The 27013-nt window shown below is 42.9% G+C and overlaps 1 protein-coding gene across 8 annotated transcripts in view; it reads right to left on the bottom strand.

The window, feature by feature from the left end:
* The window catches only part of SLC22A4 (solute carrier family 22 member 4), a 56111-nt gene that overhangs the window by 8558 nt on the left and 20540 nt on the right, over positions 1-27013 (bottom strand). For 2 of the 8 annotated variants that reach the window (XM_082378971.1, XM_082378972.1), the window contains exons 4-9: positions 20147-20318; positions 16188-16314; positions 12530-12624; positions 9949-10163; positions 8480-8662; positions 6218-6353 (exon numbers count right to left, since the gene is read on the bottom strand). In XM_082378971.1, the coding sequence (XP_082235097.1) occupies positions 6218-6353; positions 8480-8662; positions 9949-10163; positions 12530-12624; positions 16188-16314; positions 20147-20318 (928 nt within the window). The other 6 variants (XM_082378970.1, XM_082378968.1, XM_082378975.1 and 3 more) reach the window with 6 other exon arrangements.

The raw sequence follows: 27013 nt of genomic DNA, 5'->3' as shown, positions 1-27013 counted from the left end.
GTTTCTATGATTTTGACTGTTTTAGATACTTCCTATTAGTGGAATCATAAAAATTTGTCCTTTTGTGACTGGCTTATTTCACTTAGCATAATGTCCTTGAGGTTCCTCCTTTTTTAAGGCTTCATAACATTCCATTGTATGTATAAACCACACTTTATTTGTCCACTCATCTGTAGATGGACATTTGGGCTACTTCCAGCTCTTTGCTATTGTGAATAATGCTGTAATGAACGTGGGTGTGCAAATAGCTCTTTGAAATCCTGCTTTGAATTATTTTGGATATGTACCCAGAAGTGGGATTGATGGATCATATGATAATTCTATTTTTTAATTTTTTGAGGTACCTCTGTACTGTTTTCCATAATGGCTGTACCATCTTACATTTTCACGAAAGGTGCACAAGGATTCCAATTTCTCCACATCCTTACCAATATGTGTTTTCTGTTCTTTTGATAGCAGCCACCCTAATGGGCATGAGATGGTACCTCATTGTGGTTTTGATTTGCATTTCTTTAATGATTAGTGATGATGAGCCTCACATATGCATGCTGGCCATTTTTATATCTTCTTTGGAGAATTGTCTATTCAACTCCTTTGCCCATTTTAAAATCAGGTTATTTGGTTTTTGTTGTTGAGTTGTAGAAGTTCTTTTTGTATTCTGGATATTAACCCTTTATCACATACATGATTTGCAAATATTTTCTCTCATTCCATAGGTTGCTTTTTGTTTTGGTGTTTCCTTTGACACTCAAAAGTTTTTAAGTTTGATGTAGTCCTATTTGTCTGTTTTCGCTTTTGTCACCAGTGCTTTGGTGTCATAGCCAAGAAATTATTGTCAAATTCAATGTCTGGAAGCTTTTCTTCTCAGAGTTTTATAGTTTTAGGTCTTACGCTTAGGTCTGTTTTGAGTTAATTTTTGTATATGGTATAAGGTATGGGCCCAATTTCATTCTTTTGCACGTGAATATCCAGTTTTTAAAAAAAATTGTTGAAGAGACTGTCCTTTCTCCATTGTGTAGTCTTGGAAGGCTTGTTGAAAATCACTTGGCCATATATGCAAGGGTTTATTTCTGGGCTCTCTATTCTGCTCCATTAGTTCATATATCTGACTTTATGCCAGTACCACACTGTCTTGATTACTGTTGGTTTGTAGTATTACTTTAAAAAAAAATTATTTATTTATTTTTAAATTTTTGGCTGCGTTGGGTCTTCGTTGTTGCACACGGGCTTTTCTCTAGTTGTGGCAAGCTGGGGCTACTCTTCGTTGCGGTGTGCAGGCTTCTCATTGTGGTGGCTTCTCTTGTTGCAGAGCACAGGCTCTAGGCACGCGGGCTTCAGTAGCTGTGGCACGTGGGCTTCAGTAGTTGTGGCTCACGGCCTCTAGAGCGCAGGCTCCATCCGTAGTTGTGGCACATGGGCTTAGTTGCTCCGTGGCATGTGGTATCTTCCTGGACCAGGGATCGAACCCGTGTCCCCTGCTTTGGCAGGTGGATTCTTAACCACTGTGCCACCAGGGAAGTCCACATCCTTACTTTTTATATTTAGAAAAAGCTTTAAGAGCATTTTATACTTCGGTGTTTAAAAATTCAAGTGTCTATGTTTCAAACATAACATTTTCACCACGCTAGTGTTACAAAATGTTTTAATTAAAATGAATATCCTCAAATGCCTGTTACATGCAAGAAAGCACTACAGTAAGCAGCACTGCAAGGAATAAAAAGATAAGCAAAGTGAGGTCCCTGGCCTCCCAGAGGCTTACAGACATGTTGTGTGTCAGTGGGGACGACTAGACAAGAGCCCAACTGAGTGAAGGTAACAAGTACCAGAAGAGCACAGAGGAGTGAACAGTCGCTGCTGGTGGGAAGGAAGTTCAAGGAGCGCTTCCTGAAAGGCAGCAGGGCCTGCTCTTTGCAGGACAGGCAGCTACTGTCTGGCAGGGTAGATGGAACGGTGATCTAGAGGCTGCATCAATGGGGAAGATAAAGGTGCTGGGTGGATGAAGCTGTGCACCTGAGTCCCCAGTGACAAAGCATAAACTATTCTAAGATATTCTACTGGATTTTAAAGTAACAATCAAAATGTGGGATCAATGTGTCAGTAGGATATAAAATATATGTTAGAAATATGGCAATATAAAGAATAATTCTGAGTTAATCAGAAAAGTTCCAGATAAAGATCTTAAAGAAATAAGGATTGTTTACCAAGATGTTACATCAAAGGTTCCTCTGAAAAATATTTAGATAGTGAATATTTACATTTGGGGATAATTAATTTTAGGAGATGATGCCACCAAGCAGCATATTAAAAACTAGTGGCTGCCTATTCTACAGGTGCACCATTGCACTGATATGTTAAAGGGTCAGTAGCTTGTCACATGCTGCTCCAAGAGGAGCCGCCCTTGGCGAAAGCATGCTGCCCAGGTCTCCAGGACGAACTTCTTGCTATGTTGTCATGTCAGCATGCCTAAAATGTGGTGAGACACAGAGCTGACACTCATCTTCTGAGTTTATGCTAATACATTATCCCATTAGTGGCTTTTACCTTTTACCTTACTCATTCCTGGAACCAGATGCACCCCTGGTTGAAGAGGATACAACTGCATACCAGATTTAGGAAGGGATGTATTAAGGGAAAGAACTGTTTTAAAATGCCCTCCAGATTCTTGGCTTGGACAGCCTTCTTCCCGGGTGCTGACCCCTCTTGGCTATGGGGCACACAAACCACCTCTACCAATCTAACTAGTTTGCAGTTTTCCTGATTCTCTATTTACCAAAAAAAGGTCTCTTAAGCCAGTCTTAGTGAACAGAAAGCTTAGTCAAGTGTTCACAGAGAGCACAACAAATGTGGACCATTCAGTAGGCTGTGAGCCATAGCTGCTGAAATTGTAGCTAGGATCTGCCTTGGTTCCCTTCTTAAAGGCTGACAGGCCATCTGAGCCAAGCTACTTGATCTCTTGCTGCATTTCACTTGTAAAATGCTATTAATATCTGCCATCAATTCCTCTCAAAGGAGTATATAAAATTTCCTGGACAGGAATACTCCTTATAATCATTTGGCTACAGCAGTGTATGAGTTCACTTCAAAAACTACTGTAATTTTGAACGTGCTGGTTTACTCACTCACACACACACACCCAAGCCTGATAGTTGTGTTAATTCAATGACTTTTTAAAAAATTTGGGTAGTATTTGTATTTGGAAATGCGTGTTAATCTTTATATGGATTTACCAGTCCTTGACCAACACGTTTTGTAAAAATCCTACAAACCCATTTCATCGAATTAATTAGTACGGAGGACTTTCTGGAAATGGTTTGTTTTTTAAAATAAGGAGCTTATCTGTAAGCATGGTCCAGAGTTTGCCATATGACAAGCATTTCTTAATAGCAAGGTCCATTTTAGTGTTAATCTTCATAGTCAGTCCATTTCATCAGGAAAGGCTTTAGTGTCTTCATAGTCTTACGGATCTGTTTTTCAGTTCACCAAATAGGGTGGGAATTTTATCAGAATGAAGTTATTAGAACTTTGGGATTTTCTTCTTTCTCCATTGAATCTTTTGTTTTTTTCCTATATCTGAACCTGAAAATAAGATAAGTGCTAAAGAAAATTAAATATTTAAGACTCCCCTCCTCAAAATGCCAAACTGACACTGAAAAACATTTCTCCAGTCAATGAACAGGTAATTATTTTAACTCTAATAAGAACCTCATGAGTCTAGAGCTAGTATTCTCTGATTTTATAGTTTTCTTGAGGAAAGAATAGAGTGGTAAGCATGAAGTTCTTGCTAAGTTAAAGTTGATATTGAAGTAGTTTTATCATTAGAAGAAACAACTTATAAAAAATGGGCATCTCTCGCTATACATGTTCAGTTTGGGATCAGAATCCACTCACATATAGACTTTTATCATGGCTACACACTAAAAACACTTTATCTTATATAACATCACAAAAGCCATATGAACTATTTCCACATAACAGATGGGAATACTAAGGTTTAGTGAAAAGTAAGCAAATTTCCCAAGTTTATGCAGTAGATTTGGGATTTGAGGCCAGGCAGTTTCACTCTAGAATCTAAACTTCTCCTACCATACCAATAGTCTTTTAAATATTTGCCAATCTATGATGTCATAGAAGGATGTTTGATTTTTGTCCCTGGTTCCTGACATAGAGCTTCTAAATCCCTTGTAATTTTCTGAGTGACAAGGGTAATAGTGTCTTGCCTCTTATTCTAATGAGGTGACTCTGTGGGTCCCTAGATAGCTTCACGATGGAGGCTGGTTGCTAGAAGGACCAAGCCTTGACTAGAAGCCCATCCTCCAGCCTCCAGGGAGGGGAGAGGGGCTGAGGTCAAATCAATATTGATCGTGCCTATGTGATGAAACTTCCATAAAATCCCCTAAACACTGGGGTTCAGAGAGCTTCTGAACTGGCCAACACATCCATGGGCCGGGATGGCGATGCTCCCCAACTCCACAGGAATGGAGACTCCTGTGCTCTGGACCCTTCTGGACCTCACCCTGTGTACATCTTCCCCTGGCTGTTCATTTGTGTTGTTTATAACAAACCAGTAATCGTAAGTAAAATGTTTTCCTGAGTTCTGTGAGTCATTCTAGCAAATTCCTGAATGTGAAGAGGAGGGTTGTGGAAATACCTGACTTTGTAGCCAAGCTGGACATGTTGGAGCTCAAGGCAGGCTGCCCCCAAATTTGCCACAATGGCATATTGATTATTTTGAATTGAAGTTGCTTGTGAAGCAGCTGATGCAAAAGGAAACTCTGGCCTCCTCTGTGCCCCTGAAAGCAGGGAATAAATCCCTCATGTGAAAGGTGCAATCCCTGCATATGGAGGTAGAAGGACACTCTTATTACCAAAGACAGGGAATTCCAAGGCTGGGCCAAGAAATCTCTATAAACAAACCTTGTTACTTCTTTACTAATTTACTACACAAGCCCAAACTTTGCTTAAATTCCTTACTAATTAAGCACTCAAACCTAAGTTTCTTTGTCCTGTCAATTCCTCTCAAATTTATTGTTTCTTTGTCTAAAAAGTATAAAAGCTGCCTGCTTTGGCCATTTCTTAGGTCCTATTTCTGAGAGATCTCTGTGTAATGAATTAAAATTTGTTTATTTTTCTCCTGTTGACTGGTGTCAATTTTATGATTAGTTTAGCCACAAGACCTTAAAGGGGTAAAAGGGTAAATTTCCCCCTCCCCAATAGCCAGAAATGTGGATAACCTTGGGGAACCATTACTTGTGGCTGGCATCTGAAGAGAAGGCTGTCTTGTGGGAGTGAGCCTTTAACCTGTAGAGTCTGATGCTAGCCCTGGGTAATTAGAGTCATAACTGGATGAAATTATAGGACACCTGTTTGGTGTCAGAATTGGTTGATATCAGGAGGAAAACCCTTGCACAATCTCATAGGCCAAAAAATGACACTGACATTTTTAATGCTTTAATTAATGTGGACAAGTATTTCTTTTTTATGTATATATTTTCCACTGAAATTTCCTTCTCTATAAACTGTTTGTTCATGACCTTTGCCAGTTTTCTTTCTGAGTTGTTTTTCTTTTTCCCATTGATCTCTAAGAGTTTCTTGCATCTTAAATTTATTAACTCTATGTCTATATTGTGTGTTGCAAATATTTTCCCCCTGGTTTGTTGACCTTTGTTCTAATTTATGGTTTCGTTTTTGCTGTACCAACAATTTCTAAAATTACATAATCAGATATATCAATCTTCTCCTTTATGGCTCTTTGCTTTTCATAATATGCTCAGAAAGGCCTTCTCTAAGGTTATAAAAATATTTATGTTTTCTTCTGGTACATTTATCACTTTATATTTTTAGGTCTCAATTTTTAGTCTTTCTGGAATTTATCCTGATGCATTTTGAAGTAGGATTTAAGCTTTTTATTTAGCCAAAATGGCTAGTTGAATGTTCTAACACCTTTTACTGAATAATCTAAATTTTCCCCACTGATTTTGAATTGCTACTTGTTATCACACACTGAATTCTCATATTTTCTTCAGTTTAATTCTGAACTCTATTCCATTCCAGTGATTTCTTTTCTTCTACCACCATCATACTGTTTTAATTACCATTGCTTAATAATATGCTTTATTATCTGATAGAGCTACTTTCCACTTATTATACTTTCTTTTCAGAATTTTCCTATTTATTCTTTCTGAGGAATTTTGATATCATTTTTTAAAGTTCCACTTACCCTTTCACTTTCTGCATCTGCTCTAAGGTCTCTGGTAGAGTCATTCCAAAACTTTCAGGGAAGAAAAGAGTGATGATTCCAATCAGGACGGTCAGGCTGCCCATGAGGATGTAGGGCAGAACTCTGTTGTAAGCACCTGTAAGGCACAGGACAAAAGAACATCAATTAGATACAGGGTTTCTCCAGATGCTCTTGAGAATCATTTTGTAAAGGTGGCGAACAGTATTTGAGAGCAGTTTTAAACCTGAATATTTACAGAAGAAAAAAGTGTGCAAAATACCACAGTTTCTGTTTGGCAGATGTCATTGCCTCCGAATTTCCATAATCATTCACCTACTCAATTTTGCATTATCATAAGGTCTATCATGTCAACTGGCATTCTCTAAGCTACTACTTAATCATGTGTGATAAATGTTCCTTTGATAGAAATTTTTGCCTACCAAAGTTCTCCTCTTAAGGTAGAGGTCATTGGAGATGGGGGGTGGGAGGACACAAAGGGGAAAGAGGTTGACCAGGATGTTGCAGGGACAGCTACTGGCTGTTATGACTGATATGACCTTTGCTTTTGCCCAAACCAGTAGGCTGCTGTGGAAAGCTTGGTCCACAGAGCTGTGAGACTCTTAAAAGAACCTAAGTAATATATTCAATCCAATTTAAATCAATAAATGTCAGGCACTGTGGTTTCTTTTTGCAGCATTTATATGTCTTGGTTTTACACGTAATTGGAAGAACCACTCCACCTCTTCTTTATGTGGTGTTACTCAGACAGGGGAATAATAGATCCTCATCTTGCTTCCCTTCTGCATACAGAGATTACAGAGGGATAACACACCCAAGAATTTTATTTGACAAAAAAATATCAATCTTGAAGCTTCTCTGAGGCCTCTGTGTCACCAACAGGAGCCACTCTGTGGAATACAAAGTTCTTTCTCAGACTCCTCCATTTCTTATGTACCAATGGTCCACCATTAGACCATATGAGCATGGTTTGAAAGTATAGGGAAGAACAAAGGGGAAACGACACCATTCTATATAATAATGTACTTTCTCAGGTGTTCAGGGCAGCTGTGTGGAAAATCTCTCTCTTTCTCTGTAAGGATTTAGAGTATACCTTTTCTGAGAATTCACATATGTCTTTGGGGATGTGTATGTGTGTGTGTTTGAACCAGTAGGTAACCAATAGATGACTAGGAAGAATAAGGAGCTGTGTCTACATCTCTCACCAGTAGAGTTCTTGATGAGGTTTAGGCTTGGAGTGCCAGATCCTAGATCCACTGAACATCCCACTAAAGCCCCTCTGTAGTGTTTTTCCAGATTGATAAATTCAATCATATAAAAGCTAAAATTGCCAGCAATGCAAATAAAGTCATTAAGTCAAAATGGAAATAATAAACTAGGAAGAATATTTATAAAATATATACAAAGGGCTAATTTTTCAATTACAAAGAGCTCCCAAAATCAAATATCTAAAGTTGATATGAACCATTAGAAAGATGGGAAAAGACATGAACAGATCTCTTAAAAATAAATAGAATTTCAATAAATATATGAAAAAATGCTCAACCTCATTCATAATTGAAGAAAAGGAAATGAAAGCAACAATGATATCCGTTTTTCACATAACAGACTATCAGTGATTAAAAAATTGGATGATCCCCATTGTTGGTAAGGATATGGAGAAACAGGCACTCTCATATACTGATAGTTGGATTGTGAACTGGTATAGTATTTAGAGGTCAATTTGGCGATATCTATGAAATTTTTAAATTGCTCCAGCAATCCATTGATCCAAATATACAAAGGCTGTGGGGGGCGTAGAGGAATGTTCACTGCAGTGTTACGTATAGTAACAAAAACTTGGAAATGGCCTAAATGTTCATCCATGAACCTGGTTAAATAAATTATGTGCATACATACATTGGAAGTCTATGTACTAACTAAAAGAGCTATATATATGGATATGGCAAAATATTCTGATACAATGTTAAGTTTAAAAAAAGTTGTGAAACAATATTTATGATATCATTTTGTGTGTTTAAAAAAATATATATATATATATATGTTGTGCAAAATGAAATGTCTGAAGGGCTACTCACCAAACTGTTAATAGTAGTTCCTCTGAGGGCTGTGATTTGGGGAACTAAGAGAGTAGAGGTGAACTTGTACTTTTTCCAGTACTTTCTATGCCATTTGCATTTTTCATAATGAAAACCTATTACTTTTATATTTAAAAAGTGAATAGACTGATAAGAAGCATCTCACCAAGGTAAACAAAGTAGGGAGCAATGATGCTGCCCACTCTGGAGGCCATGGATGTGACCCCCACAGCCATGTTCCTGACCAGGGTTGGGTAGAGCTCTGCAGTGAAGACGTACAGCATGGAGAAGGCAGAGGTGATCCCGAATTTTCCTAACATGGCCAGACCAATGGACAAGAAGTTGTAATCTGGAAAAGAGACCCAGTGTAAACAGAGGTGTTTTAGAAGTGATACTTTCTTAAACAGTTGCTTGTATTGTCCTTTTTGCTTGTATAGGAATGTTTTATAATATAAAGATATTCCCCAAATTATACAGTCTCTTCAAAGCCTTACTAATTGGACATGGACAAAGATGGAGCGTGAAGGGTTGCTTTGAGCTTCGCTCTTCTGGTATTCTAGATCATTTATGCATTCTGTGACCTTGTCCACCTTTATTTATTACAACAGTTTCATAGTCAGTTGTTAGCATGTTAATACAGTTAAGTTTAATCTTTGAAGAGAAGGACCAATCATTTTTATCCTGTTTATTATTACAAAGATATATATATTTCTATGCATAGTACTATATATCAAAAATCTGTTGACTTAATATGTTAACAACATGAGAAAGTTAGACATAAGGGGAAAAGAGAAGCATATATCTTTTCATGTGCTCTCTAACTACCTAAAGATTACAGACCATAAAAATCACTGAATTTATACTGGAACTGGCATGTACTACCAACTCTAACACTTGAATATACACATCAGAGAGAAGGTTTGAAAATACCAAGAAAGTACCAAGAAATTGGGAATCGGGATTATGACTCAGAGAAAGAGGTTTGAGGGTTTAGGTGAATGTTTCTGTGAAGGGGATGACTGGGAGCATTACTCTTCCTTTTCAGGTGGTGATTTCTGATTCTCTAAGGTTAACTCTTCTATTTGAAGGGAGTAATTTTGAACATGGGAAATCACAGAGTTAGTTATCACTTGTATAACTGACTTAAGAATGACTTATGGGGCTTCCCTGGTGGCGCAGTGGTTGAGAATCTGCCTGCCAATGCAGGGGACACGGGTTCGAGCCCTGGTCTGGGAAGATCCCACATGCCGCGGAGCAACTAGGCCCGTGAGCCACAATTACTGAGCCTGCGCGTCTGGAGCCTGTGCTCCGCAATGAGAGAGGCCGCGATGATGAGAGGCCCGCGCACCGCGATGAAGAGTGGCCCCCACTTGCCACAACTAGAGAAAGTCCTCGCACAGAAATGAAGACCCAACACAACCATAAATAAATAAATAAATAAAATTAAAAAAAAAAAGAAACATTTAAAAAAAAAAAAAAGAAAAAGTATTCTTAAAAAAAAAAAAAAAAAAAAAAAAAAAAAAAAGAATGACTTATGATGTAAAGGCTACATAAATAGGGAACAGGGACTAATAATTAGCCCGGTCAAGGTGTGGATCTTTTCTGGTAAGCTGTTAATATTGGATAACTTCTTACCTGCAGGTACCAACTGAATTAAGAGAAGCACACCTCCTCCCAAGAACAGTACTCCAGCTATGACATAACGCCTGGGTAGGGTTCGAAGTAGCAGCCAGGCTGTAATGTAAGCTGGAACTTCAATCAAGGCAGAGAAGAAACAGTTCAGGTAGGCATCTCCATGTAAATTAGGAGTGTTGAGAGACAGAGCAAAGTAACCTACTGAGGTTAGCATCCTGAAAGACAAAAGAAAAAAGACAAAAATGACAAAAGGATGGCTTGAGTCTCTTTACAATTTCATGATGGTCAGGAAATTGTCTAGATGTTGCTGTCTTACAAATAGCCACATATGGCTATTTAAAAGTAAATAAATTAGGGACTTCCCTGGTGGCCCAGTGGTTAAGACCGTGTGCTCTCAATGCAGGGGTCCCAAGTTCGATCCCTGGTCAGGGAACTAGATCCCGAATGCTGCAACTAAGAGCCCTCATGCCGCAACTAAGAGCCCACATGCCGCAACTAAAGATCCCGCGCACGGCAACAAAAGATCCCACAAAGATCCCAACAAAGATCCCACGTGCTGCAACTAAGACCCAGCGTGGCCAAAAAAAAAGTAAATAAATTAAAATTAAATAAAATTTAAAATTTCGTCCCTCAGTTTGTCACTAGCCACACTTCAATTGTTTAGTGGCCACATGCAGCTAGTGGCTACCATAAGGGACAAAAAAGATATAAAACATTTTCATCATTGCAGAAAGTTCTATTGGACAGCACTAGTCTAGATATACCAATATTCAAGAATACCTATCCTAATCTAGTTAATTTCAAGTTTCAGTAGGAGAGTTTGTATATTCTCATTCCTTCAGAGCTATTATTTGAAGAAAGAATGTCAGTCACATCAGTGAACATAAAATCCATATTTCATTCTTCCCTCCAAAGAATAAGAAGGAGGAGAGGAAGGCGAAGGGGAGGGGGAGGAAGAGGAGGAGAAGAAGAAATATAGGTAATACTGTGGGATCCACTTATAGTAAATGCCAATTGATTTAGTAAAACTCACTTTAGTAGGGAAAAAAGTGAAAAAAAAAGTTCTCTGTTTGTCCAGTGGTTCGGACTTGGAGCTCCCACTACAGGAGCTTCGGCCCGACCCCTGAGTCGTGAACCAAGATCCCACAAGCTGCGTGGGGTGGCCAAAAAAAAAAAAAAAAAAAAAACGGAGAACAATAACAAAGTAGAAAATAAAATTAGACTAGGAAACTGACAGATATGTTAGAAAAAATATAAAAATAAAAATATAGATGAAACAACAACCGGAAGGTAAAACAGAACCATGATATTAAAAAAGAGATGGAGAAAAAAAAAAAGGTGGAAAAGGCCTTGGCTGTGGAGGGCGGGGCCTAAGCAGGGGCAAGGTTTGGGCAGTGGGCAGGGCCTACGCTTAGGACCCACAGGGCTGGAAAAGGCCCTGGGGGGCAGTGGGGGTGGGGCTTAGGCTCAACAGAGCAGAAGGGGCTCAGGCGTGCCCATCGCCTCTGGTCTCAGAGGGTGGGGGAACCCACCAGCAGGCTTCCTGGGCTTGAGTGGGTGGGGCAAATACCCTCTGCTCCTCTCTTGCTCCTCCCATCCTGGAGGGCCCCTCCCACCTGCCTCTCCTGTTCTCTTCCAGCCTCCCTCCTACACCCCCGGAACCAACCCGGCCTGGAGGGGACCTCTGAGAGTGTAGGACCTGGCCCGAGAGCTGGGCAGACTTCCCCGGCCGATTCTGCAGGGGAAACGCTGGGTGTGCTCCCCCCTGATCCAAGCCCCCGAGGGTCCCTCCAGGCGTGGGAACCCCTCCCCAACTCTGAGCCACCCCTCAGGGGCGCCAGTCCTGTCTGGCCTCCACTTCTCCCCCCCCCCCCACCTCAGTCCTCCCATGTCCTACCGGTTCGCTTGGGGGTTCTTCCCAGCTCCTTGGGCATTGGGGTCCCCCACCAGCATCCGGCAGACGCCCTAGTTGTGAGGAGACGCGAACTCCGCGTCTTTCCACACCACCATCTTCTACCTGTTCTGATTACCATCATTTTTTGTGCTGCCATCATGGGGTAGGCATGTTCTTTTTGTCTTCTTCCTAATTTCTTGGCAGATACATTATTAAATCTTGCCTACAAAGTCAGTTCATTATTTCTAGACCTTAAAATCACTCGGTAGATTGCTATGAGCAAGTATAAAAAGCTTGTCAAAACTCCAGTGCAGGCCGTGAGGATTCAGGGTATTCTAACTTCACTGATTAATTGTCCGTATAGCTTCTGGAAGCAGGAGCTGAATTAGCGTCTCAGCTTCAGGCATCAGGGACATCATTAGTTTTAATCCCAGGAACTCTAGGAGGAGCAGGGAACCATTTCCCTGTGGGTCACAGTATCGCAGACCTAAATATTGTTCCCTGTGACATTTTTTTTCAGTATCCAGTTCCATGAATTAAATTGAAGCCTTTCCAAATAACTTAGAATTCTTAAATTTTAATTTTGCCTCAGGAAGACCCAGGCCTTGACCTTGTCCCTTGAATTAAAGAAAATCAGTTGTATATTTACATTCTGTATGTCGCATTTCCAGATCTCTTATTACTTACCATAGCAGCAAGGACATAATTGTTATTATGCCAATATTCCGAGTCTTAAACAGGTCCAGAATGGAAACTTTCTGCTGCTTCAGGGGGGTTAGCTCCTGTTGTTAAAGTAATGCACACAACCATGAGATTAAGAGGTGGTGAGGAAGTATCTTTGGCTGTGACAGTATATTCTTATGCATGTAAGTCTCACGTCACTTTGAACATGCTCAGAAGTCTGGAATTTGCAGGGAATAAGGGCATCTAAATATATGATGCTTATTATAACATTTAAAAATGTTTGTGGCCCATTTTAGACAAAAGCCTTTAAAATATATAACATTAGGGGCTTCCCTGGTGGTGCAGTGGTTGAGAGTCTGCCTGCCAATGCAGGGGACATGGGTTCGAGCCCTGGTCTGGGAAGATCCCACATGCTGTGGAGCAACTAGGCCCGTGAGCCACAGCTACTGAGCCTGCGCATCTGGAGCTTGTGCTCTGCCACAAGAGAGGCCACGACAGTGAGAGGCCCGCGCACTGCGACAAAGAGTGGCCTCCGCTCGCCGCAACTAGAGGAAGCCCTCGCATAGAAAACGAAGACCCGACACAGCCATAAAATAAAATAAATAAATAAATTTAAAATATATAACATTGGCTTCACTGTCTCTTTATATAAAGCCTGACTGCTAACATAGCCTTGCCTTGACTCGTGGGCATCATTATGGGTGACCTTAATCACACTGAGCCTTAGGGCCTGTTGAGTGGGTAGCACCATATAGCCCCAAACTGCCTTGACGTCCATATCTGCTTTTAATACTTTTCCTGTTGTTGTCTCAGTGTCAGAACACACATGAGTTAACTAGGGGACCTTGGGCAAGTTACTATTTATCCTCTATGAGCCTCAGTTTAACTCTCTGTAAAATGGGTATAATAATCAAGAGTTGAGAAGATTAAATGAGATCATATATATAAATCTTAGCATAGTACTTGAAGCATGGTAGATGCCCCATACATTTTAACTATTACTATAATTACTGCACCATTGAGGAAAAGGTGTGAGCTGTCAGTGGTTGGTGACAATTTCATACCACTGTTTATGGGCTTCCTTCCTCTACTTTTAATTTACTGAAGTTAACTTGCCATGTGTTAGGAATCTAGATAATCAAGCTTATTAGAACTGAAACTATCAATGCACTATTTACAATAGCCAAGACACGGAAACAACTCAAGTGCCCATCAACAGACGACTGGCTCAAGATGATATGGTATATATGTACAAGGGAATATTAGTCATAAGAAAGAATGAAATATTGCCATATGCAGCAACATGGATGGATCTAGAGAATATTACACTTAGTGAAATAAGTCAAACAGAGAAAGACAAATATTATATGATATAACTTATATGTGGAATCAAAAAAATAATACAAATGAATCTACATACAAAACAGAAACAGACTCACAGACATAGAAAGCAAACTTATGATTACCAACGGCAAAAGGAAGGAGGGTGGGAGAGATAAATTAGGAGTATGGGATTAACAGATACAAACTACTATACATAAAATAGGTAAGCAACAAGGATTTACTATATAGCATAGGGAACTATAGTCAATAACTTTTAATAACCTATAGTGGAAAATAATCTGAAAAAAATATATATGTATATATATATAACTGAATCACTTTCCTGTACACCTGAAACTAACACAATATTGTAAATCAACTATGCTTCAGTTTTAAAAAAAGAATTGAAACTAAAAAGTTACAAGGCTCTGAGGTGGAGCCTTTTGATCTCCTCAGGATAAAGTACAATGACTCTGTGGCCCTATGATGTGTGTTCAGTAAGAGGCTGAGGAAGGAGTTTTTACTACAAAGGAAGGAAGAGTGCCAGACCTGCCCTTGTAGCAGGTGCTTCCCAAATATTAGCATCCTTCTTTCCGAAAACAGACACCTCCTCATTCAGCTCACAGCCATGTTACCTTTTGCTTCTGCACTATGTGGAGTGTACGACTCTAGAACATGCCCCTGGCAGTATAACCCTGTTATCCCAACAAAGAAAGCCCCTGCATAAACTACTGGGAACTAGCAGTCCTCCTGGAAGGTTCTGGGAGTGGTACCAGGCACAGACAGGACCTGTGGATCAGGCATCCAGTTATATTGACCAAGGCTGGGAATGGAATTCTTGATCTGAAGAGCAAAGGATTAAGACATATTTGTCCTGGCAGCCCTCTGAGAGCTTGGGCTCATGGCCACTGTAATTAATCCTCCAGCCATCACCAGGGTATCTGTTTCTGTCAGAGGTCGCAAAGGCCAGGAATGGAGGAAGCCCTCAGGGTGGAGCACTGGCGTGCTCGCCACCCTCCAAAGTCCTGGGGTGGCCAGGAGCACAGATGTGAGCGTGGAGCAAGCATAAAGACTAAGAAGCATATAGTCTTCTTGAGGTGTCCTGAGCCGTTCCTGACCCTCTGGCCAGGAGTGCCATTGTCCCATCCTCTCCATCCATCTAAGTGTCCTCCCTGGTTTGGATCTGCCTCTTCAGCCCTGAGTCACTCTACTCTCTTTCTCTGCTGGCTCACAGTGTCCACTCCTTGGGGACTTCCTCCGTCACGTCATCACTTACCTTCCATCTAATCCTCTTAACACTCTTGGTTACATTCTATGCTCCTTATGTGTCTAATTTTTCTTGTTTTCTCTAGGAGCTGGCACGAGGCATGGCCAAGGACACTGTGAGTCCTCACTGACTGTCAGGAAGCGAATCTGCTTCCACTGAATATCTGCTTTTCCTCGTGGCCTCCTGCCTGCAGGGGTGAATCCTCCAGCCGTTGCTCTCAGGCCTTAAGGTTCTAGACAAAACATAGCAAGACTAAAGACATGTACAGCTTCCCTAGCAGACTTTGGTAAGATTCAGAGTACAGTGGGGAGCCCATGGGTGGAATACCCCTCAAACACATTTTTCCCTCTTAATCTGGACATTCAAAAATCACCAGTATATAGCTGCATCAATGATGTGGAGCAAGACCAATAAAAAGTTGGAGATGAACTTGCAAAAAGGAAGGGAACTAATATTTAATCAACACTTGCTATATGCTAAGCAGTTTACATATATTATTGCACTTAATTGGTCCACAGCACTTTGAGGAGGGCTCAGAACTTCATCATCATTGTGTCTCTAAGGCCTTGAACAGTGCCTGGCACATAATAGGCACTCAAAACCTATTGAATCAAATTAAATTCCATAATCAAGAATGCATAACTGGGGCTTCCCTGGTGGTGCAGTGGTTAAGAATCGCCTGCCAATGCAGGGGACATGGGTTCAATCCCTGGTCCGGGAAGATCCCACATGCCATGGAGCAACTAAGCCTATGCGCCACAACTACTGAGCCTGCGCTCTAGAGCCCGCAAGCCACAACTACTGAGCCCACGTGCCACAACTACTGAAGCCCGCGCGCCTAGAGCCCGTGCTCTGCAACAAGAGAAGCCACCGCAATGAGAAGCCCACGCACTACAACGAAGAGTAGCCCCCGCTCGCTGCAACTAGAGAAAGCCCATGCACAGCAACGAAGACCCAACGCAGCCATAAATAAATAAATAAATAAATTTTAAAAAATAAAAAAATAAAAAAGACTTTGAAAAAAAAAGAATGCATAACTGATCTCAGGAGGAAACATTTGCAAATCCTTACCTCCACAGGATCAAAAACCACCACTGGGGCAGCTACATTGTTCATTTTTGCAGCTTTTTGGATGATATCTTCAGCTTCTCTAAATCTTCTCTGGGATATCAGCCACCGGGGAGATTCAGGAATAAACCTAAAATTCATTTGAATGTTTTATAATTTTTCACAGCAGCAAGGTTGATGCTATCAACTGTAAGTTGCCCCCGAATAATTTTTATTTTGTAAAATTCTAGTTTGTCTTTTTAAAGAACATCAAGAGGGAGGCCTCATAAGATTTCCATTATTTGTAGGAATAAATAAAAGCACCTTCAAGTTTCAAAGTTATGATCAAATCATAAGACAGATCATTAGTTGTACTTGAAGCCAGAGCCACACTATAAGGGGTAACATTAACTGGGTATGTTTAAGCCAGGGCACCTGGAGAACACCATCCATAACTTCATAGGCGGTGTGGCTCATAAAAGAAACACAGTCTAGTATCTTTTCAGTGTGTATATCCCTAGGAGAATCCCTGGTGCCCCAGCTGGTGATGCTCACAAGTTTATTGGGTAAAAGAGGGCATCTGTGTTTCTCGGGCTTTTCCTGCAGTCAGAGGAGGAGGTAAGTGCACTGACACCCTCCTGTGGGCTGCCGCATGGCTTTCAACAGATTCTAAGCTCAGTGAGTACCCAAACCAGACCACAGCCAATGTGGTCTTATTTTTTTAATGCCTAGAAACATAAAAAAAATTTTTTTATATTGGAGTATAGTTGATTAACAATGTTGTGTTAGTTAGAAACATATTTTTTTATTACACAATCTATCCACATTTTTTAACTGATGCTCAAACATGGTTGACTTTTATTCTTTCCTAATTTTTCTATTTTTTCTATTTCTATTTATTTTTATTATACTTTATTTAATTTTTCTATTCTTTCCTAATCTTTATTTCTCGGAATTGCTTAGCCATTCTTCTGCCAGCTCTTGTTTTCCTTACTTATTTGTCAGTATTAAGTTATCCTAGAAAATAAATTATATGTAGCAGATATAGTCCTCCTATAATTAATAGGCCCCTCCAAAGCCTCAGTAGGAATTATCTCAGAGCAAAACACAACATATCGAATAGCCAACCCCCAGCTTCCGTCCCTAGCCTACTACAAGCACATGGGTTGAAAAATGAACCCAGTCTGCATTTTGGGGAATATATCCCTTGGTTGGTCCCTATAGCAACTGTGATGATGTTAGGCCACTCAGTTTCAGTAATTAGAGCTGTGCTGTCCAAGAGAACTTTCTCTGGTGCTCTGTATCTGCGCTGTCCAATACAGCAACCGCTAACCACACGTGGTTAGTGAGATGGCGTGACTAGTGTGACTGAAGAAACTAATTTTATATTTTATTTACTTTTAATTAATTTTAATTTAAATCGTTGCATGTGGCTACTGGCAACTGTATTAGTGAAGAATTAGAGGTCTTACCCCACAGCCTCTATATACAGCATGGGCACTTCTACTTCTGAGAGGTATCTTTCCCCAACCAGGGGAAATATCCTACCTTTCTTACTACAAGCTCTGAGTGCCATCACCAGCCTCAGGTTCCTAACATTTAGTCAGCTAGATATTGCAAAGCTTTCCCCATGTTGCACCTATGGGCTCCTTCCTCACCCACTGCACACATAGTCCATTTGTACCTGTGATCACTTACTGCCAAGCCTTTTAAAGGACATTTGGGACATAAAAAATCCCCAAACCACCTGCAGTGGCTCCCATTTTCAGCCCACTGCACTCAGGGTTGCTGCGATCTCTACTTTTGAATTGCCATGGTTTCTTGGTGCATAAAGAATTAAGTCTAGCTGATCATTTCAAGTTAGTGGAGGGCCAAATAAGGTTGTACACTATAGCCTCTCGGTAGATTTAATTCAAATTGAACAGGGGAAGGGTGTTGCTGGAGAGTCTATATTACATATTAAGTAGGCAGCAAAGGTCACAGTAGCTCAAAGCAATCCCCACATCTTCCCAGCCCACCCGGATGGATGGGCATTGCTTCGGGAAGTCCCCCTTCAAGGACAAGACGTTCAAAAGAAAGCTATTTTATTTTTATAGGAAAATGGTAAAACTGTTGTTAAACTTTCAGAACAAGCACTCAGCATGTTTGTCCTGGCCCCGGGCTGCCCTCTGTCTGGGGCAGTCCTGTCCCTGGTACAGTGTGCCCACAGCTAGGAACACTTACCAACCAGCCCATGGGCAATAGAGGAACAACTCTTCTCAGGGCGAGAGTAAGGCAGTTCCTTGTGGGATGGACCTTCTGTGCTAGAAACTCAAGAGGCTGACCTATCAGAGCTGTTCCTTGCTGTGATATTTGGTTCTGAGGCAAAGATCCAAGCCCCACAAACTAAAATCCCTACTAATCCCTTACAGTCATTCAGGGCCCTTCTATTTTTGTTCTTTCTCTCTCTCTCTCTGGTAGAATCATACAGTAATAAAGTTGACTATAACATATTTTAAAAGTACTGGTCTCTTATGCCAAAGTGACAACTAGAGCCAAAGAACACAGATTACTAAAATCATTCATTTGAAGAGGCAGAAAATAACCTTTGAATAATCTTGTCTTGTGTCTTGAGAGACTCAAGACAAGACATCTTTTAAGACAAATTCAGTTAGCAGGGGGGTTGTGGAGAGAGGGACAGAGGGTATGACGATGATAATGATCATGATGCTGCAGGTGCTGATGATTCTCATTCCAGAAAACTGCCCTGCTCTCAGACTGGGTCAGGAAATCAGAAGAGTATCTAACCTCTAACACACTGTCTCTCAAATTCTAGGGAAGTAAGAAAAAAAAGTGTTCTCTCTCCCCCATACACACCCATGCCAAGAATTTGCACTGGTAAATCATAGCAGTCTTAGAGGTCATAAAAGGACAGTAGTTTGGAGTGGTCTAACAAGAGTCATCTGGTCCAACAAGGTCAAGATGTACTACCTGTCAGCCTCTACAGCTGCCTAACAGTTGCAGCAAGATGAAGGCCATTCTAGGAAACTTCCTTAGGCAGTGTGTCCACAGGACAGGACAACCATGAGGGCTAGTCTAACCTCTGAGCTCTAAAAAATGATCAGAGAAACTTTCATTGTGTGTGAGCCAGTAGAGATAAAGCAGTTCAGTAAAACCAGTCACTGCTGGGAGATTTGATTTTGACATCATGAAACCAAACCAGGACTAATTAATGAGAGAGAGAGAGAGAGAGAGGGAGAGAGAGAGAGAGAGAGCCAGACCCAATAATGGGAAAAATCCCCTTTCCTTTTGCTTAAATATGGAAAGATCAAAGAAATGGGGACTCCCTCCCCAAAAAGGGTATGGCTGCGACCTTATTCCATCATTCTTAATCTGTTCTCTCACCTAAAATCTTCCCCATAGCCATACTGGGTGAAACTGGGGCCAGTGTCTCAACACTTTGTTATTCCCACAGTGACGTGCCAAAATTTGGTTGAAGGGTAGTGGGAGGAAAAAAGAGAACACTTTCTCTAACAACTCATTAAACAGAAGGAGTTCTCTCGCCCTTCAAGACAAAGCAGATAAACAGTGACATCTCAGACGCTAATCATCACGCGACAGGGAAGTTTGAGGAAGTTACATTAGTTGTAGCCATGAGGAGAACAAGATTTCCTAGCGAGAGAAAAGTGTCAGAAGAGCAGGGGTGCAGAGTTAAAAATAACAAAACCCAACAGACCATCTCCACAAACAACCACCACCAGTAACACATAAGCGTGGGGAGAGCCTCAGGGGGACTGGGTTTCCTGAGAATGGTGATTTGTGGGATGGTGGGGAATCAAACCCCAGCACATAGGCCCACCCCAAAGAGCCGAACGGTCTCTGGGCTTCGAGGCCCCAGCCCGTTCCAGTGAGATCAGCAAGCCCACGCCACGGTCAGCCTCAGGCTCTGGGCTCCAGGCTGCTGGCCCGCAGAAGGGGGCTGTCTGGGACGGAGCCACACTCACCACCACAGCGGGAAACACAGCACCCCCGGCAACGTCAGCGCCAGCAGAAGCATCCGCCAGTCTCTGATGAAGTAAGCAAACAGCGGCAGCAGCATGTAGCCAACTGCAAAAAATGTGCACACGCCTAACGTAGAGAATATAATACGAACTGACTTGCCAAGAATTTCTGTTCCTGTTCAAAACAAGGGAGGAGTATTAGCATTTTAACTCACTTTAATATTTGCTTTTTACATCATTACCTGGCAGTTAGAGTTTAAAACATAACCACTTAGAAAATGGAAAAGGTGTTTGCCTCATGGCCCAGAGCAGGAGCGGTCAGGGTGGAGGAAGGTGGGACGTGACCCAAGACTTACCACCTCATAGAAGGATGAGTTTTCATGAGATTTTAAAGGAGCCACAGATTTTTATTTTTTAAAGGCTTCCTCATGTCATAGGAACATCATGCCCAGCCCTAAGAGGTAACCTCTTCTGAGGATGCCACATTTCCAAAATAAGAGCCCCGGGGTAAGGAACAGAAAGGGTTTCCCAGGAGACCGGGGCGGTGGGGGGGGGGGCTTTTCTGAGGGCGAGTGGATTATGGGGCATTCAGCCTTTCCCACAATTCTCCACTGTAAAAAAGCAGACACGGGTCTCTCGGAAACAGTGGAGAGTTCAGTTACTGAGTTGTGTTAGGACACCCTTAGCCACCCTTGAGCGCTGAGAAATGATAAAGAGGATCCAGCTGGCTCTGGAGGTGCACAGAGCAGGGCCCCAGCACCCAGGACTGAATTCCGCTGCAGCTACACTGTGCCCAGGGCTCAGCCCCAGGCAGTCACAGTCCACACAGCCCAATGAAAGACAAGAAGAAGCTGCTCTTCCGCCTGGCAGGCGGCAGCCCTGGAGCTGTCCACACACAGAAGGAGCTCACAGAGCTTTCCCAGAACACCACAGAGGTCCAAGACTGCTTGGCATCCGGCCCTGTTCTGGGAAAGGCTCCTGCTCTGCTCAGCACCACACTGGGTCGCTCAGCCCCACTTCTTCCAGAGATGTTGCCTGCTCCTTGGGGTGCTTGATTTGAGACAGGGAGTCCAAGAACAAGCTCCTTCTGTTGTCACAAAACTCCAGGCCCTTTACCCAGAGTTCACTCTCGGTCTTCTGCCCCAGGGCGGAGATCTGGCCAATGGCAACAGCTCCGTCTTTTGTTTGAGATCTGCCCACCACTACCGAGAAGTAGCCCAGAAATTACAAAATAGATCATTCGAAGGTCATTCAGGCTTGGCTTTCAAGAGAGAGTTTTTCAATCGTGTTTAGATGCCCTGAACACAGGCTAAGGAATTTAGGGCTAATTCCAGAGAAGCAGTAAAATTACTACTTCTGTTGGTTTTCCTTTCTCACCTCCTACCTGTTCCTGTCCTCACCTCTCTTCTTCTTCTTCACTCAGCATAACTGAAGATGTGCCTCAGTGGTTCCCTCTTGAACAGCCATTTCTAAAAGCTAGACTGATAGAAATGGCCAGGATTGTGTACCCCTCACAACCTGGACTGCAGACAACAGCCCTAACCACCCAGGGCATTTCTCAGCCACTAAGTTCATTTCCAGGAATAGGGCCAGACTTCTTTCAGGATCGTGAGTGTTGTGTCCAGATCTTTTCTTACCTCATTAATGACCTTCCTACCACTCCATAAGAAGACTCACCATGCCATGGTTTCTAAACACTTCAGCTGTGATTATTATGACATGAGAATTAATAGGGGGTGATTTATTCCTAAGCAGAGATTCAGAGGTGAAGCAGCAGAGGATGTGACTGTGGAAAAGAGAAAGTGCCCAGGACCAAGTGAGAATCTTGTAGACTCATGAGGCCAAGGGAGCTCCCTCACACTTCCATGACCCTGATGAGAGAAGAGAGAGAAGTTACACCACTGGATTCTTCGATAATCTCCCTCTCTAAGCTTGGATCTCAGGCCAGAACAGAGTTGTTCTAACTTTGCAGAGTACCTATGGGGGACAGAAGCTTCATAAATCTACCCCTCTGCCTTTCTGTGGAGCAACACAGATGGCACAAACCTGAATAGTTCCTTGTTAGCATGACTTCCTGCTCACTGACTTTTAGACAATCACCCTGCCTTGAACACCATCATCATCATCTTCATCATCATCTTCATAGCTAGCAGTGTTTTGAGTAGACACTTTGAGCCAGGTTCCAGACTGAGTGTTTACATATATTATCTCTTTGAATCTTCACAACAATTATATAAGAACTAATATTACTTCTATTTTACACATTATCAACTGAGACTTAAAGAGTTGAAGCAAATTGTCTAAATTCACACATATGTACTAAGTGGGACAGCCAGGTTTTAAGCCTGATCAGTTTGACCTGTGGATACTGTCCAGGAAAAAAAATTACCTGGGAGCAAAGCCTTGGCCCTGTCAAACAGTCCTTCAACCGAGGTCCTAGTGGAGACATGTGGGAGATGGGTGAGGCCACACCTGCCTTTTAGAAGTTAGGATTTGTGTTTTCCCCACCTGGGCTGGTTTTTGAACTCACTAGAGGCCAACCAGCCCCCTCTGAGGGACACTGGGAGAGGAGTCCTGTTTCCTGCAGACGTTTCACGGCCTGCAGGTGCCAGAAACTCCATGTGTTCAGCTGGCAGTGAGATAGGTGACTGGTGACTTCTGGCTCTGCTGACTGGGGATCTTTGTCCTGGCCTCCTTTATCCCCTAGGTTTTTACTCCTAGGACAAAGCCCACTTGGTCTTGGTCTGGTTGGGCCTCTGAGTATCACTTGGGAGTGAGACTCTGACATCTAAGCCAAAGAGGCATGTCTTGGCCAGGAGTGTTTGCCCACTGCCTGTCACCACCACCAGAATCTGAGCACTTTCTCCAAGAGGGAGTGACTCAGAGAGTGCCAGGCTTACTACCATGTTGATCAGGGCCCTTCTGTGGTAGTCAGCCCAGGAACCACTGGATCCATTTCACTTGGAGGAAGGACCCGCCCCTCCATGAATGACCAACAGAGGTCTGCAGACCCCAGCTCAAGAAACAAGACTGTGGTGCAGTTGCCAGGATATGGGGTAGGACCCAAGGGCCCTAGGATAGGAGTGGCCTCCATTAGTCATGTGCAGAGCCTGGGCTCCTTGATGCTCATTTGCTACTAGAGTGACTTTGATAAGTCCTACTTCATGGAGCTATTATTATGAGGACTGAGATAATGTAGATAAAGGGCCTAGTCAGGTGTCTGGCATGTGGTAGGTACTCAGGAATAATTAATTCTTTCATCCTGGTCAAACAGTTGACATGTGCCAGATGTCAGGGGAATGTTGGAAAGTACAGTGCCTTTGACCAAGAGACCTGGTGAAAGACAGCAGAACCTCTCTTTGCTCCCCAGAAAATACTCAGAATTCTCATCAAAATAGCAGATATTCCCTTGCTTCCTCTCTCTCCCCTACAAACTTTCACAGATCATTCTAGTTAAAAGTAACCTTTCCTATTTCTGCATATACCCAGAAAAGTTATATGAGCTCCTCCCAACACTCCTAGGCCATGACCCACGTTCTCTATGACAACTGCAATGGCTGCCTCTGCCGACCAGATGTGAGCCCCTTGAGGACAGACAGGAGTGAGTCCTTCCTCCTCCCTGGGTCCCCCCGGTTCTTCCCTCACACAGTTCAGTGCAAACAAGGGCTGCCAGCAAATTTCAGCATCTTTTTAATGTATTTATATCCCATCTCGTCCCTTGAAGGTTTTGAGGTAGCTTATAATTTGAATAAAATAAAATAATGGTAACATTAAAGTAAAATACAAAGAAAGGTGAAAAGCTATGCCTTGGAGAAAAGAACAAAAATATGTAATGGGTCACTTTGGAAAATGGTCTGGCAGTTCCTTAAATGGTAAAACATAAAATTCCCACCTGACCCAGCAAGTCCACTCCTAGGTACGTACCCAAGAGAACTGAAAACAGATCCACAAAAAACTGGTACTCAAATGTTGATAGCAACATTCTTCAAATTGGTCAAAGAGTGGAAACAACCCAGTTGTCCATCAGCTGATGAAGAGATGAACAAAATATGGCATCTCCATACAATGGAATACTGAGTCATGCTACAACATGGACCAACCTTGAAAACATTAAGTGAAGGAAGTCAGTCACAAAGGCCACATATTGTATGATTCCATTTATCAGAAATATCCAGAATAGACAAATCCATAGAGACAGAAAGTAGATTAGTGGTTGCCAGAGGCTGGGGAGAGAGGAGTGTGGGGGAGTGATGCTGATGGGTTTCTTTTGCAGGTGATGACAGTGTTCTGGCGTTAGGTAGAGTTGAAGATTGTACAACTTTGCGAATACACTGATAACCACTGAATTATACACCTTTAAAGAGTTAACATTATGGTATGCAAACGATATCTCCATTAAATAACTGTGTGGCTGATAAAGGCTTCGTAGTTGACACAGCCTGAGCTTCCTGGTAGCCAAAGTTTAAAGGAAGATGCCATCAGTTATGCACTTATCAAAAGGAAGAATTCATTTAGACCTCAGAGGAAGCAGAACTTTAAATAGTTGATGGTTTTAAAGGTTGATGTTAGGAGTACCAGGAAAATACTGAATTAATGGATCAGTCAAGACAGGAGACAAAATAAATTCAAGCAGCTGGTTGTGAGAGATAAAGGAGGATGCCGCTGGCATTTCACCCAGAGGCTGTGGACAGGTCAAAGGCATTATTTCTGGGAAACAGTAGGAGATTGTGAGTGGGAGCTAGACTGTGGGTAGGGCCAGTGTCCTTGGTCCTGAGTGGTCACTTCCTCCTGAACCAGCATCATTCTGGCAGCTCCCTCACTTCCAGGTGTATCCATGTTCTGTTCCTTTAAGTAGCACCGTTCCTTCCTTTCTTTTTCTTGTCTCCTGTGACTCTGGCAGGCTTTATAATTGTTAAAAAGCAGAGCAAGGAGAGGATCCATTTTTGCATTGCTTTGAGAGTGGGAGTAATTCAACTTCCTGAATTAATGTGAAGACTCCTAAAACGGGAGATTATCATCACAGACTCTTGTCAACCCTTCCCTAGAGCCAGAGGGCAAAAGGGAAGGCCCAGACAGAACGCAGACCGGATCCAAAGCTTAGGTTTCTTTTAGTTGAATAAAACCCAGAATTTGACTATGCTAGTCCTGGAACACCAGAGAGCGCTGCTGCACTGCCAGAAGTCAGCCTCCTCCGAGTCTTCCCCACCCCACCCTACCCCAGGCGCTGACGAGCGAGTCTGGCTGCTCCAGGGGGCAGGTTGGTTCTCAGCGACACTGAAACGTTCAGGCCTGAGAACCCAGTATAAGGAGGCTCACACCAGTGCACAAAAGTCAGCAGTTTCCTGCAGAGCACAGTAGAGTAACACTATAGCCAGGGAGGCTCCGAGAGCACCCTACCACAGCCCTGGACCAGGCTGATGCGGAGCCTGCTACACCCAGCGTCCCACCCACTGATTTCTGGCTTGTACATCTAGGCTCTGACTGATCTTACAGATCTTACTTTCCCTTTGGCCTTCTCACTCGTCTCATCATGGGGAGCAGGGAGGGAAGTTGGTTGTAGTGTCAAGGTCAGCTGGGCAGGGACTTTCTTGCAGGAGGCCTGGGTGGGCTCTCCTGGCCGCATCCACTCACACAGGGGAGGCTCCATGGTTCCAGAAGCACCCTTTGACCCTGGAAAGGCAGGTCTCAATGCTGCCATTCGCAGGACCTGGGGGATGCCGTGCATGGCACAGACACCATCTGGCTCCTGATTCCAATGACAGGGCTTCTCTGGCTTCACCATGACCTTGTGCCCTTCCACTTCAGGTGATTCTTTAGGTCCTCCTAAAGGGCTCTGCTGGCGTCAGGCAGATTCCTCTGTTTAGTCTCTGGTATGTTCTGGCCCAAGCAAAGCTACCCATTGGGCTTTCCAGGTATAGGGAGGGCGGTCATCAAAAGGAACATGGAATCTGCAGGGTTTAAACCATGAGAACAACAGGCTCTGCTGTGTCCAAGAGCCCTGTGTCCTTGGGGCCATCACGCATCAGGAGGTGTAACTTCTGTCCTGAATTCCTCCAATCTCCAGCTTCCAGTACCACTAGCTGGAAGCTTTCTGGGTCCTCTCCTCAAACGACCCTCTTTAAGAAAATCTTGCTCCCCTCCTTCCCTCTGCAGGGAGGAGAGAGGCCCCATCCTGCTGGGGCCTGCTGAAGCGGGTGCTTCTGCTGGGGCCGTGTGGCTTCAGCATACCCTCCCCTCCTCCCTCTTCAGACACTGAGGCTGGGCCTGTGGAGAGGGGCTCTTCACAAATGATTAAAGGAGTGGAATTTGAACAGTTCCATCTTGGCAACGTGACAGGGTGTACACATCCTCAACTAAGAGAACACAGGATCTCAAAAGCCAATGAGTCATCCAGAATCTCAAAAGTGACCAGAATCATCTTACTAGATTCAGACTTTTGAGACAAGAAGAATCATTAGACTTACATTAAAGGGGCACTATTGGTAATTACGCTGTGACAATAGGGACAAACTGGGACAGCCAACAAGGAGATATGATCACGCTGGAGATTACGGGAATTGGTGTCTATTAACCCAGATGTGCCCCCTGCTGGGGACTCTCACTCCTGCGGATGACCCTTATCAACCTGCCCGGAGCTCACCCTGCTGCCTCCCAGGAAAAGCTGGTAAAGGCCCTGGGGGCCTCCTCACAACCTTTAGCTTGTGAGTCCCCCTCATGCAGCCTGATATTCCAGAAGCAAGGGTGCTGCTAGGAGATAGGACTGCTCTCAGCAGTAAGGCTTGTCCTGCATGCAGCTGATATGCTCTGGGGGTGGGCTCTGACTTAGGGGTGAGGCCAGATCTGCCCAACGATGGCTGGCTGGCACTGGAC

Source organism: Balaenoptera borealis, assembly GCF_965194805.1.
Source record: "Balaenoptera borealis genome assembly, chromosome: 2".
Taxonomy (NCBI): Eukaryota; Metazoa; Chordata; class Mammalia; order Artiodactyla; family Balaenopteridae; genus Balaenoptera; species Balaenoptera borealis.
The sequence above is the reverse complement of the archived record's forward strand: the minus strand, read 5'-3'. Positions and strand labels throughout refer to the sequence as shown.